The sequence below is a fragment of the Crocuta crocuta genome, unplaced genomic scaffold, assembly GCF_008692635.1.
Source record: "Crocuta crocuta isolate KB4526 unplaced genomic scaffold, BGI_CrCroc_1.0 scaffold3, whole genome shotgun sequence".
NCBI lineage: Eukaryota > Metazoa > Chordata > Mammalia > Carnivora > Hyaenidae > Crocuta > Crocuta crocuta.
The window spans coordinates 8,024,986-8,046,623 of NW_027529934.1; the positions used below are offsets into that span (position 1 = coordinate 8,024,986).

Below are 21,638 nucleotides of genomic sequence, written 5' to 3' on the forward strand. Positions count from 1 at the left end.
ATTCTGGCAATCTAGAACTGAACGCAAAATATATCTGAGGCATGGCCTGTGTCCACAAATAAGTACCTGAAATTTTTATGATAACTGCATGAATCAAGTTGGGAATAACTGACAGCTTGACAATACTGAGTCTTCCTATCCATGAACATGGAAAATCTCCCCATTTATTTTGTTCCTCTTTGAATTAGTTCAATAGAAGTTTGTAGTTTCTTGGGGCATCGAGGTGGCTCAGTCAGTTAAGTGTCTGACTTTGGTTCAGGTCATGATCTCCCAGTTGATGAGTTCAAGCCCCATGTTGGGCTCTGTACTGACAGCTCAGAGCCTGGAGCCTGCTTTGGATGCCATGTCTCCCTCTCTATCTTGCCCTTCCCCTGCTCATGCTATGTCTCTGTCTCTCTCTCTGAATAACAAATAAACATTAAAAAAAAAAAGAAGTTTGTAGTTTCTCATATAGATTTTGTACATATTTTATTATATTTATGCCTAAAAAAAACAAAAGTATTTCAGTGTGGTTGTGCTAACATACATGGTATTGTGTTTTTAATTTCAAATTCTATTTGTTCATTGCTGGTACATAGGAAAGTGATTGGCGTCTGTATATTAACCTTGTTTTCTGCAACTTTACTATAATTGCTTATTAGTTCCAGATTTGTTATAAATTCTTTTGGATTTTTTGGATTTTCTACAAGGATAGTCATACATATGTAAAAAAGAAGAGTTTTAATTTTTCTTTTCTTTTCCACTCTGTATGAATTTTGCTTCCTTTTCTTACTACATTAGTTAGAACTTTCAGCACAATGTTGAAAAGGAGTGGTGAAAGAACATCCTTCCCTTGTACCTGATGTTGGTTAAAAAGCTTTAAATTTCTCACCATTAATTATGGTGTTAACTGTAAGGTTGTTTTTTTTATGACTGAAGAAGTGGCTCTGTTTCCTTAGTTTACTGAGTTTTTACCATGAATGGGTGTTGGATTTTGTCAAATGCTTTTCAGTATCTGTTGGTATGATCATGTGATATTTCTCTCTTAGCCAGTTAATGTGATAGATTACAATGAGTTATTTATATATTCTATACATGAGCCACCCATCAGTCACATGTGTTTTGAAGATCATATTCTTTCTCTCAGTGGTGTCTCTAACAAACAGAAGTTCTTAATTACAATCAAATTAAAATTGATTTCATTTATGTTTTTACTTCAAAGCCATAGAGATACTTATGTTTTATTCTATGATCTTCTTTGCATTGCCTTTAATATTAAGCTCTACAGTCCAACTAGTATTGACTTTTTGTTTGATATGAGATTTAAGTTTCAAGCTTTATTTGTTTTAGATATGAATGTCCAATTAACTTGCACCATTTATTGAAAAGATTATTCTATTTCCATTGCTTTGTAGTGCCACTTCTGTCTTAAATCAAGTGTCCATATCTGCATAGGATTGTTTCTGGACTCTTTGGTTGCATTTTTCTATTTGTCTATTCTTGCACAGATACAGCACTATCTTAATTATTATAAATTTGTAACAAGTAATGATAAATGGTAGAATTACATCCTCCAATTTCTTTTACTTCTTTAAGATTGACAGGACTTATCTTAGCCCCTTGTATTTTTATAGAAGTATTAGCATCGCCTTATAGATTTCCACCAAAAAATAACTCTGGGATTCTTTCCTCCTATCAGCCCCTAGCAAACATTAATTTACTTTCTGTCCTCATGGATTTACCTACTGTGCATATTTCATATAAATGGGATAATATAATATGTAACCACTCACTTCTGGCTTCTTAGCATGATGTTTTCAAGATTCACAAATATTTTACCATATGTTAATTCTTTATTGCTTTTGATGGCTGCATACTATTCTATGGTATGGATATACCACCTTTTGTTTATGCATTCATCTGTTGATGAACATTTGGCTTCTTTGCACCTTTTGGTGGCTATAAATATTGCTCCTATGAATGTTTTTGTACAAGTTTTTGTTTTGTTTCTTCTTTCACAGATAAAATATTATAATAAATAGGAGTGTTTAACAAGGTTACTACATACAAAATTCAATATGGAAAAGTCAATTGTATTTCAATATACTAGCACAAAGAGTTAGAAAATGAAATATTAAAAAATGGATTCCAGGTGACATGGTGTCTTAGCTCAAAGGAATTAACCACTGATGCTTGGACTTTTGATGTTGTCAGGCTAATGGGAATTTTGAGAAGTGCACTTTATAAATTTCACATTAAGGGAAGATGTCCATTCTACCTACATTTAAAGCTCTAACAGGGGAATGACTAAAACATAAAGCAGGTATTCTAAATAATTCCCATATAAAGATGAATTGGCCCTGATATATATTCATTGGTTTGGACCGCTTATTCTAAGTGGACTAGCTGAGTAACATCTCAGATGTGTTGAAGTTTTATAAATATCCATAAAATGCCACTTTAGATCTAATATTCTAATGACTTTTCTTCATACTCATTATAATATTAAAAGACTTAATGTCTTTTTGTTTTTCAGTTAATATAGTACTTAGTGTGGAAATTCAAATGTTTCTTTGACGTTCATTTAAGACCTGGGATAATGATAAGAGTTCTGGTCTACCACTAGAACTTACATTGTACCTTGCTGATTAGAGTTCTTTTTTTTTTTTAATGTTTTTTATTTATTTCTGAGAGAGAGAGAGACAGTGTGAGCAAGGGAGGGTCAGAGAGAGAAAGAGGGAGATATAGAATTTGAAGCAGGCTCCAGGCCCTGAGCTAGCCATCAGCACAGAGCCCAGCGTGAGGCTCGAACCCACAAACCATGTAATCATGACCTGAGCCGAAGTCGGACGCTTAACTGACTGAGCCACCCAGGCGCCCCTAGAATTCTTAAGTAATATATTAAAATGTCTCTAGATTTCAAAAAGCATTGTTTGCATGAAAAGATATGGCGATAATTGTATTCAGTTTATTTTTCTTTCATTTGTTGAGACTAAAACCTATACATACACTTGAATTACTTTTAGAAAACTCAGTAATATTGTATAGTTCTCCTAGTATCGGTTTTGCACATCTTTTGTTAAATCCATTTCTAGATATTTTTCTATTTTAGATGATATAGTCTGTACAAGTTTTTGAATACCTGTTTTCAATTATTCTGGTTATGTATCTAGGAGTAGAACTACCGAATCATATGCTAATGCTACATTTAAAATTTTGGGAAAACCACCATACTGTCTTCCACAGCAGCTGCACCATTTTACATTACCATCAACTATGGATGAAGATTCCAGTTTCTCTATGTCCTCACCAACACTTGTTACTTTCATTTTCTTTAAATTATAGCCATCCTAATGGATGTGAAGTGGTGTCTCATTGTGGTTTTGGTTTGCATTTTCCTAGTAACTAATGATGTTGAATACCTTGCATGTGCTTGTTAACCAATCTTTGCAGAAATGTGTATTTAAGCCTTTTGCTCAATTATGTTTTATTGTTTGTTTCTCTTTTTGTTCCTGACCTCTAATAAGAGTTCTTTATATGTTCTAGATACTAGACTCATCAGACATACAATTTGCAAATATTTTCTTCCTCCTCCTCCTCTTCTTCTTTGCTTAAGTTTTCAATGTCATATTTAAAAATCTGTTGTCAAATTCATTGTCCTGAAGACTTACACCTGTGTTTTTTACAATAATTTCATAGTTCTAGCTCTTACATTTAGATTTGTTATCTATGTTGAGTTAATTTTTGTGTATGGCTTGAGGAGGGTTCAAGTTCATTCTTTTGCACATGTGTAGCCAATTATTCCAGCACTATTTGTTGAAGAAGCTCTTCCTTCCTTGTTGAGTGATCTTGAAATCCTTGTAAAAAATAAATTAATTCACCATAGATGTGTGGATTTATTTGGCTCAGAATTCTATTTTGTTGATTTATATGTCTTTCCTTATTCTAGTACCACACTGTTTTGATTAGTATAGCTTTGTACTGATTTGAAAACCAAGAAGTCTGAGTCTTCCAATTTTGTCTTATTTTTTCAAGATAGTTTTGGCTATTTGGGTTTCCTTACAATTCTGTGAGTTTTTGACCAGCTTTTCCATTAAAAAAAAATCATTGAGATTTTGATGTGGATTTCACTGAATCTGTAGATCACTTTGGGTAGTATTGCTATATTAAGTCTTCTAATCCATAAGCATAGGAAATAGTTTCATTTATTGAGGTGTTCTTTAACTTCTTTCAGTATTCTTTTGTAGTTTTCAGTTTATAAGTCTTAACATATCCTTGGTTAAATTTATTTCTAAGTATTTTATTCTTTTTGATGCTATTGTAAATGGAACTGTTTTCATTTTACTTCAGAACGCTCATTGCTAAGGTATAGAAATACAACTGATTATTACACATTGAATTTATACACTGAAACTTTTCTGAATTCATTTATTAGCTCTAATAGTTATTTGGGGTTTTTGTTGGTGGTGGTGGTGGTGGTTGGTTTTTTAGACTCTGTAGGATTTTCTCTATGTAATATCATATCATCTGTGAATAGAAATAGATTTGCTCCTTCCTTTCCAATATGGATGCCATTCATTTCTTTTTCTTGCCTAAGTCCTCTGGCTAGAAGTCCCAGTACAATGTTGAATAGAAGTGGTGAAAGAAGGCATCCTTTCTTGTTTCTGATATTAGTGAGAAAGCTTTCAAACTTTCACCATTGAGTTTAATGTTACCTGTGGATTTGCCCTTTATCATGTTGAAGACGTTCTCCTCTATTTTTAGTTTGCTGGATGTTTTTATCATGAAAGAGTTTTGAATTTTGTCAAGTGCGTTTTCTGCGTCAATTGAGGTGATAATTTTTTCCTTTATTGTAGTAATGTGATGTATTACATTGATTGCTTTTCATATGTTGAACCATCCTCACATTCCTGGTATATATCCCACTTGGTTATGGTGTATCATCTTAATATTCTACTAGATTTGGGTTGCTAATATTTTCTTGAAGATATTTTTATCTATATACATAAGGGATGTTGGTCTATAGTTTTCTTTTCTTGTATGATGTCTTTATCTGGTTTGGTATCAGGATAATTTTGGTCTCTTAGAATTAAAACGTCTTTTCCATTTCTATTTTTGGGAAGAGTTTGAGAAGAATTGGCATTAACTTTTAAATGTTGTAATATAGAATTAACCAGTGATGCCATGTGGTCCTTGGTTTTGTTGTTGTTGTTGGGAGGTTTGTCATCACTGAGAAAAAAGGGAAAGAAATTAAAATTTAAAAATTAAAAACAACACACACACCAAAAAAATCAAATAAATGATGCTAGATCCTAGGTGTGTTTTGGTCTGGTTATTGAAAGGAGCTTGACTGATTAGAGAAAAAAGGGGAAGAATTAAAATTAAAAAATTAAAAACAGCACACACACACACACACACAAAAGTCAAATAAATGATGCTAGATTCAAGGTGTGTTTTGGCCTGGTTACTGAAAGGAGCTTGGTTGATTAGAGAAAAAAGGGGAAAAAATTAAAAGGGAAAAAGAAAAGAAAAGGAAAAAAGAAACAAAACAAAAACCAAAAAAAAAGTTTGAAAGTTTGAGAAAATGATTACAATGAAATAGAGTAACTTGAAAGGATGGGAGTAAAATAGAATTTGAAAAATTTACAAAAAAGTAAAAAATTTAGTCAAAAAATAAAGGAAAATATTTTTAATAAAAAATGAAAATAAAAAAATTTTTGCTTATCTTTTGGTATTTAAGTAAAAGAAAATGAAAAAGAAAGAATAAAAAAAGAAAACCGAATAGATGAGCCAGCGAACATACTGAAATCTGATTGGTATTACATCATTTTCCCCTAAAAGTCAAACAATGTAGCACTTTATAGTCCCTAAATTAAGCAGGAAGAGACATTCGTGGTGTTCCGGAAGAGCCAGGTTGTTGGCCCAGTTGGGCAAGACTTAGTGTAACCGCTCTATTCTCCACTAGATGGCGCTACTTAGCTTACTGGCTTGGCTTGTGGTGCCTGTAGATGTGTATGTGCATGTGTGGGCGGGGTGAAAATGGTGTCACCCAGGTATCCAGGCTAGTATCAGCAATCTGTACTCTCCCCGACCAGAAATCGCGCACCCATCATTTGTCTTTGGTTTCAGTCCACTCCCAGCTTTTGCACTGTTGGTAACCACACCATCAGGTTGCCAGGCAGCACCTCCCTCCTGAGTTTTATCTGAGATGAGGCTATATTTCCTGACTCTTCACTTCTGAGAGACTGTGCCTTTGATCCACTCAGAACTTCTGGGGGAGAGTCTCCCCAAGCAGTGGCTGGGTGCTGGCCACACCCAGGAATATTCACTGGACCTTGCTGCTGCCAATGTCCAGAGAATTGCGGCTGGGTGCCAACCTGCCCCAGAAAAATTTCACACGATTGTATAGCAACAGCATTTCTGAAATTATGGGAAAACTTCATGTGGACCGAGGACATCCCAGACCCACTCTTCTCCTGGGAATTCACCCTTCCCACCAGAGCACCACAGGTAGTTGAGCTGCAGAGTTTGAGCCTCTGTGCTCCCTCTGTTTATAGGGTCTTAATGGAATTTAAACCCTCTCCTTTCTCCTTTCTCTCTTTATAATTCAGTCCCTGCGGCTGTTACCACCTTTTCCCCCCGTTTCTTTCCAGCTGCTTTTTTGGGGGATACTTTTCCTGTACTCCCCCCCCATCTCCGTACTCTCTCTGGAAGCAAAAACAGCTCCCTGCTCTCCATGTCTTCTCTCTCCCCCAGTTCACCTCTCTGCCCGCATACCTGCTGAGTTCTGTGGTTCAGTCTGTGCATATTGTGTTGATCCTCAAGTCAGTTTTCTAGGTGTGCAGGATGGTTTAGTGTTGATCTGGCTGTATTTCATGTACACAAGACAGAAAAGAGACTTCCATGCTGTTCCGCCATCTTGGGTCTTCTTTAGGTTTGTCATCACTGATTCAGTCTCTTGTGATAGTATATTCAAATTTTTTATTTCTGAGTCTGAGTCTGTTTGATCATTGTATATTTCTTGGAATTTTCCATTTATCTAGGTTATCTAATTTATCACCATACAATTACTTATAATGTTTTCTTTTTATTTCTATAAGGTTGGTAGTAATGTCTCTACTTTCATTTCTGATTTTAGTAATTTCAGTCTTCTCTTATTTCTTGGTCAGTCTAACTAAATATCAGCTTTGTTGATCTTTTCAAAGAAAAGACTGTTTTGTTGTTGTTTTTTTTTTACTTTTCTTTCTTTTCTTTTTTTTAGAGAGAGAGAATGCAAGCAAGAGAGAAGGGCAGAGGGAGTCTTAAGCAGGTTGCATGCTCAGAATGGAGTCCGGTGTGGACTCAATTCCATAACCCTGGGATCACGACCTGATCCAAAATCAAGAGTCAGATGCTTGGCCCACTTAGCCACCCAGATGCCCCAGTTTTGTTGATTTTCTATATTGGTTTTCTATTCCCTATTTTGTTTACTTCCACTCTAATCTTTATAATTCTGTTTTTCTGCTAACTTTGGGTTTAGCTTGCTACTTTTTATCTAGCTCCTAGAGGTGTAAGTTTCAGTTACTGATTTGGTATCTTTTTCTTTAATATCTGCATTTACAAGTATATGTATTTCTTTTTGAGCCATGTTTTTGCTTTATCCCATGTGTTTTGGTATATAATGTTTTCGATTTCATTTAACTCAAAATTACTGTACTTTTCAGCTCCAGAATTGTTATTTGATTTCTTTTTGTCATTTCTGTCTTTTTATTGATAATCTGTTTGGTGAGATGCCATTCTCTTCACTTCCTTTAGTTCTTTGTCCATGCTTTCCTTTATCTCTTTGAGCATATTTAAGACAGTTGATTTAAATTTTTTGTCTTATAAGTACAATGACCAGATTTCTCATGGACAGTTAATATTGATTTCTTTTTTCCTGTAAATGGGGCATATGTGGTTTTTTTGCATAACTCATAGGTTTTTTGTTGTTGTTGAAGACTGGACATTTTGAACATCATAATATGACAAAATCAGATTTTCCCCTTTCCTTCAAGTTTGCTGCTTTTGTAGGCTGTGTGTGTGTGTGTGTGTGCATTTGTGTGACTTGTCTCAACTATTTTTGTAAAGTCTGTATTCTTTGTTATGTATAACCACTGAAGTCTGTGTTCTGTTAGCTTATCGCCAACTAGTGTTTTGATAGCCTCCTTGAATGTCAGGAAGGAAGGAAGGAGGGAAGGAAGGAAGGAAGGGAGAGAGGGAGAGGGAGGGAGGAAGGAAAGAGAACGAGAATGAGAACAAGAACAAGAAAGAAAGAAAAGTGAAGGAAATGAGAAGAGACTAAAAGAAAAATTACTCTACTGGTCTTTGCAGATTGGCTATGTGGTGGAATGTTCTTTTAATGTTCAGCCAGGCCATATACAACTCTGCCTTAGCCTTAATTTCCTATTTGCCTTGAACCTGAAGTTCAGGCAGATATGAAAGTTGTGGATCTTCTCATACCTTCTGAACATACATCTAGTTCTGAGCATATGAATAGGTTTTTTAATTCCCTAGCATATGGTGGAGTTTTAAAAGCCTTTATTATCCCATGTATCTACTTTTACAACCTCACCTTTCCCCAACTTTGTGCCTGTCTGGTGTCCCAACTGTTGGCCCAGGCTAATATACCCAGGACTTTTGCCTTTAAATACTTCCAGCAAATGTCACATGGGATGCATCTCAGCCCTGAAAACACTCCAAATAGGGCAAAACAAAGGCTAGTCCTTGTGCAAATACTTCAGGGAGCCAACAGACAACCTCAGTTCACAAGTGACAAATATATTCTTTGAAAATTAGATCCATATCGCTACCTCTGGCAATAGCAGCCTTCATCAAGAATGTAAGCTGCTCACATAGGGCCACCACTGGTGTGGAATGGAGGAATGGTAGGTAGACAAATTAAAATCCACAGCATTTTCTTACCAGATGCAGCCACTTCTTTATTCTTTAAGCCTTCACTTACTGTTAAGTTCCTGACCAGATTCCAGAGTCTTGTAAAGCCATGATTCTGACCATTTTTGCCACATCTTTAGTTGCTTTTATGGAAAATGGATCCTTGAAACTCCCTACTTATCATTTTCTGTGCTGTCATTCCCTATTATATTTTTTAAGTTTTATTTATTTATTGAGACAGAAAGAGAGAGAGAATAGGGAAGGGGCAGAGAGAGGGAGAAAGAGAGAATCCCAAGCAGGCTCCACACTGCCAGTGCAGAGCCTGATGCAAGGCTTGAACCCATGAGATCATGACCTGAGCGAAAATCCAGAGTCAGATGCTTAACTGACTAAGACACCCAGGTGCTCCCCTATTGTACTTTTTAACCCATAAATTCAGTTTATCCCTCCATTTATTTAAGTTTTCTTTAATTTCTTTCAATTATGTTTTATAGCTTTCCATATAATATTATGCTATAGCTTCCAGTATATTTGTTTCTAGATCTTTAATGTTTTCTTATAGACTTGTAAATAGTATGATTTTTAAAGTTTCATTTTTAAATTGTGTCTGGCATATAGAAATATAGTTGATTTTTACATGTTTGTCTTATGCTCCACCACTTTCCTAAATGATTTATTCTAAAACTTTGTCTGCAAATTTGATTTTTATATACACACAATTGTGCTCTCTGCCAACAAAGAGTTTTATTATTTTCTGAAATATTTTTACCTTTGATTTATTTTCATTACCTCATTGTTCTTTTTTTAAAAAAATTTATGTTTATTTATTTTTGAGAGAGAGAGAGCATGAGCAAGGAAGGGGCAGAAAGAGAGGAGGGCACAGAATCCAAAGCAGGCTTCTGGCTTTATAGCTGTCAGCACAGAGCCCGACTTGGGGCTTGAACTCACAAGCCGTGAGATCATGACCTGAGCCGAAGTCGGATGCCTAACTGACCGAGCCACCCAGGCAACCCCTCATTGTTCTTACTAGGTCCTCCATTACCCTTTCAGATAGAAATAGTGTTGGCAAGTATCCTTATCTTAATCTCAAAGAGGGGTTTAATTACAAACTTAATTTCTTTAAAAATATATAAGACTTTACAGACTTTCTATTCTTCTTGTATCATTTTAATATGTTGTATTTTCTACAAACCTGATTTCATTTGAAATTTCAGATATGTTGTTAAGTTGCTTGTGATACCCTTTTATTACAATTAATTATCTATAAAGCATGTAATGTTGGATGCAGTATTCTGTATATGCAATTAGGTATATTTGACTATGTTCAGATATTCTATATCTTTAATGATAATTTTAGTTTATATTTGTATCCATTACCAAAAAAGAAATTTTTAAATTCCCCATTCTGTGGATTCTTTCTTTCTTTCTTTCTTTCTTTCCTTCTTTCTTTCTGTTTTTTAGACTTGCAGTTTTTCCTTTATATTATTAGAGACTACACCTCTAGATACAAGCAAATTTGGAATTATAGCTTTCTGGTAGAACAATTCATTATTTTTAATAATGCTTCTTATCTTATTGTTTACTTTTTCTAATATTATTATAGTCATCACTTTTCTTTCCGGCTAGTGTTTGCTTGTTATATCCTTTTCCATTCTTTTATTTTTTAATATCTCCTCCTTTTATAGTTAAGGTGAGACTCTTTAAAGCAGAATCTCTTTTTTTTTAGTATTTTCATTTTTGTTAAATCCAATTTGAGAATTACCTTTTAATTAGAATATTTAGGGGCACGTAGGTGGCTCAGACAGTTGTTGTTTTTTAAATTTTTTGATGTTTTATCTATTTTTGAGAGAGAGATAGAGACAGTGTGAGCAGGGGAGGGTCGGAGAGAAAGGAAGACACAGAATCCGAAACAGGCTCCAGGCTCTGAGCTAGCTGTCAGCACAGAGCCCGATGCGGGGCTCGAACCCATGAACCGTGAGATCATGACCTGAGCTGAAATTGGATGCTTAACCGACTGAGCCACCCAGGCGCCCCTCAGTCAGTTGGTTAAACATCCAACTTTGGTTCAGGTCATGATCTCATGGTTCATGAGTTCAAGCCCTGTGTCAGGGCCTCTGTAGACAGCTCAGAGTCTGGAGCCTATTTCGGGTTCTGTGTCTCCCTCTGTCTCTGCCCCTCCCCCACTCACACTCTGTCCCCCTCTCTCTCAAGAATAATCATTAAAAATTTTTTAATTAGAGTATTTAGTCTGATTATATTCACTGTAACTTTTCATGTATTAGGTTTTAAATGCTACCCTACTATTTTCTATTTGTCCCTTCTGTTCTATGTTTCCTTTTCTCTCTTTTGGCTTTCTTTAAGATTACAAGTTTTTTGGATTAATAATTCTATATATTTCCACTAATGAGTTGTCTTTACATGTTTTCTTTTTTTAGTGGTTACTGTATAGATTTTAAAATGCATCCTTGACATATTAAAGATTAATTTAAATTACTGCTTTTACTGCATAAATATTACCTTAGTTCATTTTGAGGAGTCAGCCTTAAGTCTTTACTGACATTGTTTAGTAGGAGGAAGTATTTATTTTATTCATTCCACTCCCCCTCCCCGCCCCATATTTTCTTTTTTCCTTTGTTTTCATGCAATTTTACTATGATGTACCTAAGTATTTATGCTATTGTGATTTTAGGACTTCTTGAATTTCTGATTTGATGTCAGTTGTCAGTTTTAGAAATTTTTCAATTATCTTTTCAAATATTTGTCCTGCTCCATTTTATTTCTTCCCTCCTTATAACCTTACTACATATATTTTTGACATTATAGCCACATGCTTGTCTTATGTGACTTTTTCTTTATTTTCCATATTTTTCTCCAGATGTTTCAGTCTGCATATTTTCTTTTGATTTAAAACCTGGTTCAGTAATTCTCACTTTGTTGTGTAGAATTTGTCGTTAAGCCAGTTTTTTAACTTCAGTCATTAAGTTTTTTATTTTTAGAATATTTTTCTTTGATATTCAGTCTATGTTGATATTTTCCTTCTTTTAATTCCTTGTACTATATTAATAATGGTAACTTTAAAGTCCATATTTGGATTTCATATGTCTATTTCAACTATCAATTTTTCCCCCTTGGTTTTTGGTCAGGCCTTTTAAAATACCTTTTTATTTCTGCTTTATTTGTGAACATTGTTGGTAAGAAATTTGTAGAGATAATTTGAGGCTCTGGGTAATGTTATTTTCCTCCAGAGAGGATTTTGGTGTGTATCTGAAATACAGGTAGCCATGAATTCAAATAACCTGAATCCATTTAGGGATTGAGTTGGTGCAAAGCCAGTTTTTATTCCTAATGATAGATGAGCTATTTCTGGTTTCTCTTTCTTCTTGGGATCTTAACTGAAAGACTGGGGTACTTATCAGAGCCTCTTTTCCTTTGCTGTTTTGCAGTTTTCCCTTCTTCTGCCTTGAGAGTCTGCCAAAAGCTTTGTTAAAATTTTCAGTAGCAACTGTCATTATTGATAAGTGTCTTGAGAATGAAAGCAATGCCAGTTTTTTTTGTCCATGTTCTCAGGGCCAGTGGTTTTTGTCTTCTGACCTATTGTGATTTTAACACTATGACTGCCTCTAGGGTGTGAGCTTAACTTTCTGGTTTCTAACATCCTCTTTATTTCTTATTTCTATGTTTTTATTTTCTTAATTTTTTACAAGCTTACATATGAGTCCTAAAAATGTTATTTTTTAAATCCAGCATTTATAAGTGTTTGTATTGTATTGGAAGTTTTTTTGAGTTTCTTTTGTGTGATTTTTTTTTTGTGTCTAGTCTTCCATAGTCTTGATTTTATTTTTTTTTACATATTCAATTGTATTTATTTAGAACCAGTAGCTACCTCTATTGCTTTCAATCTTTTTTTTTTTTGTATGCTGTCACTGAAAGTATTACCAAACCACACAAAAATTCTCTGTGAGAGTGTATTCCATTTAATAAACATTTTAAAGCATTGACTGTGTAACTAAGACATGTTCTCACCTCTGGGGAGTGAGAGAAGTAATATGCCATCCTTGCCCTTAATGAATTGATAGTCTATATTTTTTTTCTACAGTCATCACCTCAAAGGGGTCTCCTAAAATGCTGAGATCCTTGGAATCTGTTGTTCTCAGGAGTAATGTTTTAATGTTTTTTAAAAATAATGTTTTTTAGACGGCAATAGGGAACCAGGTACCCACTCTAAATTGTATATGGTGTGATACAACACCTTTTAAGAAGCTTGCAGTGGGCACAGTGTTCTCAGGAAAGAGAATGATTTCAATTAAAGGATGAAGATAGAGGGAATTCTTAACAAAGAAGTCAAAACTCTATGAGGGTTTGCTGATTACACAGCAAGAGTTCCAGAGTAAAAAGGCATAGGATGCAATAACAGAGGTGTAAAGGGAGACTGAATGTCATGTGGAGTATGGTCCAGTCAAAATGGGTGACTGGGGGAATGTTAGATGACACTTGGTGTTGAAATAAGAAATAAAATAGACTTGGTCTCAGCAGTCTTCTGAGGAAGGTGGGTTCTTGGTCTAATGGCCAGCAGACTTAGATAACACAGTCTGGACTGAAGTCAGGAATAAAATCATCTCTAAGTTTCTTTTCAGCAGTAATGGCCTGAGATGTTGGCAGTTGTGGGGACTGTGATTTTTCCACATGCACTCAATGTCTGATGAATATCCTTTTCATTTGTCCCCTCTTAGTCTCTGAAATGTTCTTATAACATGGCATTCCCTAACTTTGTGATTTTTCATTAGATTTTACTATGAAAATTATCAGAGAACCAAAAGTGGTTCCACCCTCACCTAGGAAAATGTCCTTTTACAAAAAGACTGGTGTGAGGAAGCCCTCCTTAAGACCCAGGTAAGACATAGGGTCTGGCTACAGCAATATTCTCCAGACACAAGCCCTCTTTAATCTCAACATGTCTAATGCTGAACTTATCTGTCTGTATATGGGTTTTTAAAAAACGTTTTCTCATATATCATAAACATACACACAGTATTTATTTATTTATTTATTTATTTATTTATTTATTTATTTATTTTGAGAGAGAGAGAGAGAGCGAGCAGCAGAGGGGCAGAGAGAAAGAGAGAGAGAGAAAGAGAGAGTCAGTCTCAAGCAGGCTCCATGCTATCAGCACTGAGCCTGATGTGGAGCTTGATCTCACAATGCAGGGATCATGACCTGAGCCGAAACCAAAAGTTGGGTACTTAACTGACTGAGCCACCTAAGCACCCTCACATTTTGTATTTTAAACCAATTATTTATTTTCAAAAATTGACACCGTGCAATATATATTATAAAATAACATTTTTTTAACTTAAAAAACTATCATGGATAACATTTCATGTCAGTATGTATAGTTCTACCTCCTTTCATAGTATAGATGTAACATAGTATAGTATAGATGTTTATTATGGACATTTTTATAAACTTTTTAATGGACATTATATTATTTTTAATTTTTCACTGCTATAAATAGTGCCACAATAAACATCTTTGTACATATATTCTTGCTTATTTGTTTTTCTGTATTGTGTACTATTGTAGTAACCTCCTAACTGGTCCCTTATTTCATGTCTCTCCCCCTTATAATCAATCCTAGATTAAACCTTATTAAGGTCTCACTTCTAGGAAAAAGCCCTGTGGCCCTTTTTTTCAGAAGTGTCCACTTCTTTCTACTTACCTTAGCACCAGTGCTACTTCTACATAAAAAGTTCCTCAGATGTATGTCGCTATGACTTCCCTCTTCTCTGAGCACAAAATCCCTAAAATACAACACAAATCACTTACCATGTGCTACTTTTTACTGCTCTTTAGTTTTTAGGTATATTTTCTATTTTTTCAACTTGACTATGATTTTCTTGTAGGCCATGCCATTTATTCCATTATTTATTGTTTATTCAATTATTACCTATTAGTGACTAGGTATATGGAAAGTTCTTAAAGAAGATGAAGATATAGTAACACATATAGATTTGGTAGTCAAAGTCACTGAGAGAATATTTTGCATAGAGAAAACTTTCCAAAGTATGCTTTCAGTTACTGATAACATTCATTGAGGGTGATAAGTCCTCTCTCTCTTCTAAATACTCTAGATAGATCTTCCTTCCCTTAAAGGAACTGAAATTGTTCTCTGACCATTAATCATTTATTTCTATTGTTGTTCGAATCTGCACCACTTTCCACTGTGTCTACAGAAATACCTATTCTCCAACTTAGTTAAGTATCAGAGAAGTGTTACAGTCGGTTTCATGTTTTCAGTTAAGACCAAAACAGAATGCCCCATGGATACTGCAGTTGCATTTCTCTTTAACCTTGTCCCTAGCCCTCATTCAATGTAATAAGCAGTTACTGAACATATATTGTGTCATAGACACTAATGTTACAAGAATGAAATATATTCCTTGCACTTATAAGGCTGACCTTAAAATTTTATAATAAAATATTGGATAATTACTATAAGGGTATAGGAAATAGAAGGAAATTTTGAGTGAGGATTATGAAAGTTAAATTATCAGAAGAGATTCCAAACTACATGTACAATTTCATGTTCATGTGCAAAGAAATGAGAGTATTTTGAGGGTAGGGCTAAGCCTTCCAAGCTAAAGAAATGACACAAACATATAAACTAAAAATATAGAAGTATTTAAAAACTTGAAAATAGTCCAGTGGTGTTAAAGCATACAACACATGGGGTGAAGGAACATAAAGCATAATATTAGAAAGCCAGATTGAGACCAAATAACATAAAGTCTTGAAAAAATCATTAAGGAGTTTCTATTGATTAACTGGAAATGAGAATTTCTTGAGGTTTGTTTGAAAAGAGTACCAGAAATACCTATTATATGGATTTAGAAAACATTACCCTGGCAGAAATAGTAATGATATATGAGGATTCAGAGCATCAGAGACTGAAGACATAAATAATAGCTAGAAGGTTGCTGTAGTTGTTCATACAAGTGATATTAAAAGCTTGAATTAGGGGTGTCTGGTGGCTCAGTTGCTTAAGATCTGACTTTGGCTCAGTTCACAATCTCACAGTTCGTGTGTTTAAACCCCATGTTGGGCTCTGTACTGACAGCTCAGAGCCTGCTTTGAATCCTCCCTCTGTCTCTGCTCTTCTCACTCTTGCACTCTCTCTCTCTCTCTCTCCTGCTCTCAAAAATAAATAAACATCTAAAAATCCTTGAATTAAACAGTTGGAGTAGAAATGGAAGGGAAGATATAGATTTTAAAACCACTGAAGAGGAAGAATCAGACTTCTAGAATGGTAGAGGAAGAACATCACAAATTGTCTCCCCATAAAAGCAATGATAAAGGGGCACCTGGGTGCTCAGTTGGTTAAGTTTTTGACTTTTGATTTTGAGTCAGGCCATGATCTCACAGTCATGAGATCCAGCCCTGCATTGGATCTTAAGATTCTCTTTCTCCCTCTACCCCTCTCTCCTGCTCTCTCTCTCTCAGAAAAAAAAAGTAATGTTGACACTGAACAAACCTGTCAAAAAATTTCAGAACTCTGTAAATTATTATTTTATGTTAAATGTCAACTTTAAAGAACAACAACAACAAATCATGAGAATACCCCTCCCCTCACCAAAATAAAAAGCACTCAGGAAAGTATGACTGATACACAGAAGGAAAAAAAGCAAGCAATAGAAGCTGTCTCTGAAGTTATTTAGATGTTGGACTTATCAAAGACTTGTCAGCAATATGTTTAATGAAGTAAAGGAAACCATACTTAAAGAATTAAAAGGAAAATATGATGACAATGATTCATCAAATAGAAAATATTAATAAGATCAGAATTATAAAATAGAACAAATAAAAATCTGTCATTGACATATGTGACATTTAATAAACAAAACAGATGAACATAGGGGAAGGGAAGCAAAAATAAGATAAAAAACAGAGGGAGACAAACTATAAGAGACTCTTAAATATAGAGAATAAACTGAGGGTTGCTGGTTAGGTGTTGGGTGGGGGGATGGACTAAATGGTCAGTGGACATTAAGGATGGCACTTGTTGGGATGTGCACTGGATGTTATTATGTAAGTGATGAATCACTAAATTCTATTCCTGAAAGAATTACTATACCACATGTTAACTAACTTGGATTTAAATTAAAAAATTAATTAATTAAAAATATCTGGAGTTGATAGGTACAATAACTGAAATGAAAAATTCACTAGAGAGAATCAACAGCAGTTTGAAGTTGGCAAAAGAATCAGTGAAATTCAAAGTAGCTCAATAGACATTACCCAGTCTGAAGAAAAAAAGAATAAAGAAACAAACAGAACCTCACAGACTTAAGAGATGCTACTAAGCACACCAACACACAAATAATGAAAATCCCAGAAGAGGAAGGAGAGAAAAGGGGGCAGAAAAGTTTTTGAATATGTAACTGTTGAATACTTTCCAAATTTTATTAAAGCCACAATTAAGATGTGCAAAGAGCTTTATGAATGCCAAGTAGGATAAACTCAAAGGATCCACATTTAGACACATCATAGTCAAATTTTGAAAGACAAAGAGAAAAGTCTTAAATGCTACAAGAGAAAAATGACATATTCAAGGGAACTGCAACAAGATTACAGTTTACTTCATATCAGAAACAATGGAGACCAAAGTTGGGATGATATATTCAAACTAAACTCAAGGGAAGTCGAGGACATAAATAATAAATATCAACAAAATATAGAGAAAAATAGAGAAAATTGAAGCACAAGTAGATATTTTGTAAAGATAAAAAAAATTGATAAACCATTAGCTATACCAGCCAAAGGGGAAAAGTGAAATGACACAGATAACCAAAGTCTGGATTGAAAGACAACATAAGATTTTAAAGAAATTCAAGGAACAAATTAGACAACTTAGGTGAATTTAATAAATTCCTAGAGATACCCAAATTTCTGAAACTGACTTAAGCAGTAGAAAAATGTGAGTAAATCTGTAACAAGAGAAGAAATTAAATTAGTAGCTTAAAATTTTCTCACAGAGAAAGTCTAGGTACAGATGGCTTCATTGGAGAAATTTATGCAATAGTTAAGACAAATAGGGGGCGCCTGGGTGGCTTAGTCGGTTAAGCGTCCGACTTTCGCTTAGGTCATGATCTCGCGGTTCGTGGGTTCGAGCCCCGCGTCGGGCCCTGTGCTGACTGCCAGCTCAGAGCCTGGAGACTGTTTCAGAGTCTGTGACTCCCTCTCTCTCTGACCCTCCCCTGCTCACGCTGTCTCTCTCTCTCTCTCTCCTAGAAATAAATAAAAACATTAAAAAAAAATGTAAAAAAAAAAATAGTTAAGACAAATAATACCAATAGTCCATGAAGTCTTTAAGAAAATAGAGGAAAAAGGAACACTTGCTAAATTATTCTATGAGACCAAAAAATATTATCCTGATCCCAAAGCCAAACAAAGATATCATAAGAAATGAAAATTACACACCAATATCCCTCTCAAATATAGATATAAAAATCCTCAACAAAATATTAGCCAACCAAATCCAGCAAGATATAGAAAATATTATAAAGCATGATCAAGTGAGATTTATCCTACAAATGCACAGTTGCTTTTTAACATCCAAAAATCAATTAATATGCCTTATTAATAAAATAGGCGGGATACTCCACATGATTATATCAATTGATGCATGAAAAGCATTTAAAAAATCCATCACCCATTCATAAAAAATCCATCTCAAAACTTAAAATAGAAGCATACTCTCTCTTATGTGTAAAGATCATCTATTAAAAAAACCCCTGAGAGCTAACATCATAGTTAAAGAAATAGGTACATAAAGGAGGAAGAATAAGTTGAACAACATGTGGTGTGTGTATATTATTATTAAATATTAACTATGACAAAGATGAGGTTCAAAGGGCAGCTGAAATTTGAAGTGGGATATGGTATCAGTGAAAATCGAAGTGAAATGAAACCACTTCCTCATATCAATAAAAACTGAAACCCAGAGGATGCAGACATTATGAGGGGTGGGGTGCGGGGGGTGGGGGAGTCATAAGGCAGAAGTAAAAATGTTTGAGGATTAAACATCAGGGGCACCTATATTTAAGAAAATGTGAAAGAATAAGTCAGCAAAAGACATTTAGACATATTGATCAATAGCAACTGATCACTCATCTCTGCCTCACTGAAATGACTGTCAGTTAGGAGTTGCTTTAAATGTATGATGTAAAAAGAAGATTTCCTTGAAAAAAATTATATCCTTTAAAATACCTCTCCTCGTCCTGCATTAGGGTTATCAGATGATTGGACCGAGCTTAGGGTGGATATATAAAATTTTATTTTATTTTTTAAACAGAAGTAGAGGCTACATTTTTATTTTACTCTTTTTAAAATATAATTTATTGTCAAACTGGCTATACAGTGTATACAGTGTGCTCTTGGTTTTGGGGAGATTCCTGTGATTCATCACTTACATACAACACCAGTGCTTATCCCAACAAGTGCCCTCCTCAATGCCCATCACCCATTTTTCCCTCTCCCCGACACCCACCCCCCCATCAACCCTCAGCTGTTCTCTGTATTTAAGAGTCTCTTATGGTTTGCCTCCCTACTTCTCTATTGTAACTATTTCCCCCCCCTACCCTTCCACCATGGTCTTTTGTTAAGTTTCTCAAGTTCCATATATGAGGGAAAACATATCTGTCTTTCTCTGACTTCTTTCACTTAGCATAATACCCTCCAGTTCAATTGGCAGGATTTCATTCTTTCTCATTGCCAGGTAGTATTCTATTATATATATAAACCACATCTTCTTTATCCATTCATCAGTTGATCAACATTTAGGCTCTTTCCATAATTTGGCTATTGTTGAAAGCACTGCTATAAACACTGGGGCACATGTGCATATAAAATTTTAAAGTTATCTCTAAGGAAATAGTAACCAATTTTTTCACCCTACTTTTTACACACAGCTAAAGGCCCCACAATCTGGGAGATGCCCTTCCCCGTTCCATACTTGAAGCAGAATCCAGGGTCATCATTCCTTTCTCTTCACCAATGATGCTTTCTTGTTTTCCAGAAACTTGACAGAAGTCCTCCTAAATACAGGTCACTTGGAATTCTTCAAGGAGTTCCTCAAAGAACGGAAAGCTGATAGCCCCTTGAAATTCCTGATGGCCATCCATAAGATCAGTATTGAGACAAATGAAAAGATGTACAAGTTTCTGTTTGAAAATATAATCAAGACTTTCTTCCATGGCAAAGTCCCTGCTGGTATGCATCCTTTTTCTTGATACTGTTTCCTTTTCCCTGTAGTATTTTAGGAGAAGAGTTTGACACAAAACCTGTCTCATGTGAGTCCCCTGAAAGAGCAGGACAAAGCAGTGGCCACACAAGCAGAATTGGGACAAAGATTAAAAAGGACAGTAGAAGCAGAGAGCAACACTAATCAGTCTAAAGTATAATCCTAGTATGAGGAGCCAAGTGTAAGACACTTGTACTTATATGTGAAATGTATCCTCTCATTTAACTGTATTCAACACTGAAAATAGGCTCTTGTTTAATCTCTATAGGTTAGGAATGAATAGCTCCATTTTACTAATAAGGAATATGAAACACAGAGAACTTGAATTCAAACTCAAGTTATCTGACCCTTAAATCCACTAGACAGAAATTAGATACAAGAGCAAGAGTTAGCTACATGTAAAATTGGAGTTCTCGCCAGTTATGGGTTGTAGACAGAGTTTTACTGGGGAGGAGAAAACTGTCTCCCTGAAAATCTTTTGTTTCATAAGTTTTGTCTTCTTGCCTATGGAGGTAGGACAATTTGACCCATGCCAGAAATGAAAGTTGTAAGTAAAGTATTGGCCCTATAATTCTAGAAGAAAAAAAAGAGAGGTGAGCATAATTCCATCCTCAAAGTAAACAAATCCATAGCAAAACAATGAAGGTAAAGCCTTTTATTTTGGCACAAATGAATGTGTGTGTGTGTGTGTGTGTGTGTGCGCGCGTGCGCTTACTTGTGGTAACCTAGATCAGGTTAGAAATTTTATGAAAGTAAAAAGAGAGGTAAAACTGACAAATCTTTACTTGTAAGAAATATTTATTTGTTGAGTCTCAGGAAGAAGACAAAGAGAAGTATGTAGATCTTGTCCTTGATAAGTTTTCATGAACAAAATAGTCTCTGAACACCTGGAGAATTACATTGCCCTCATGACACTTATTTGTAATCTTGGATTCCCCATTTACCCCTGTAGTTTAACATTAATCCTTTACTGCTCTGCTCTCTTCCTAAACCAAAAACTTTAAATTAGCTGCAGAGATGAGTCCTTTAAATATTTCTCTCCCCTTAAGCACTCATCTTAGAAATTTGAATGGAAGTAAACCAGGGCTGTATTGGCTCTGCAACCCTGCTTTTGAGATTTTCAGACAAATTGTGGAGAGTTCAGAGTCTAACCAGATTGAGAATAAGAGACAGACTCTAAGAGGAAAAACACACTGGCTACCTCAGAAATGGTAGACAAGAAGATGAGGACTTTTTCTCTCTTGTATTTTTTAGAAGAAATGCTGCAGTGTGATGCCCCTATTATCCAAGAAATCTCTCACATGGGTCATATCAGCACGGCTACATTATTAATGATACAGAGCTATGTCATGAAATCTCTGGAAGAAAAGTGGTGAGTATTGATCAGTGAAGGCCAAGGTTCTTTCTGGACCTGCTCATTGGCTTCTGAACGCTGTAGTACTCAAAGAATCTC

The 21,638-nt window shown here is 35.0% G+C and overlaps 1 protein-coding gene across 1 annotated transcript in view; it reads left to right on the forward strand.

Annotated features, from left to right (window-relative positions):
• RGSL1 (regulator of G protein signaling like 1) overlaps window positions 1-21,638 on the forward strand; it is a 120,024-nt gene that overhangs the window by 41,171 nt on the left and 57,215 nt on the right. Inside the window, exons 11-13 of the mRNA XM_077763360.1 lie at window positions 13,674-13,779; window positions 19,961-20,154; window positions 21,440-21,557. Of these exons, the coding sequence (XP_077619486.1) occupies window positions 13,674-13,779; window positions 19,961-20,154; window positions 21,440-21,557 (418 nt within the window). The remainder of the gene's footprint in view (window positions 1-13,673; window positions 13,780-19,960; window positions 20,155-21,439; window positions 21,558-21,638) is intronic.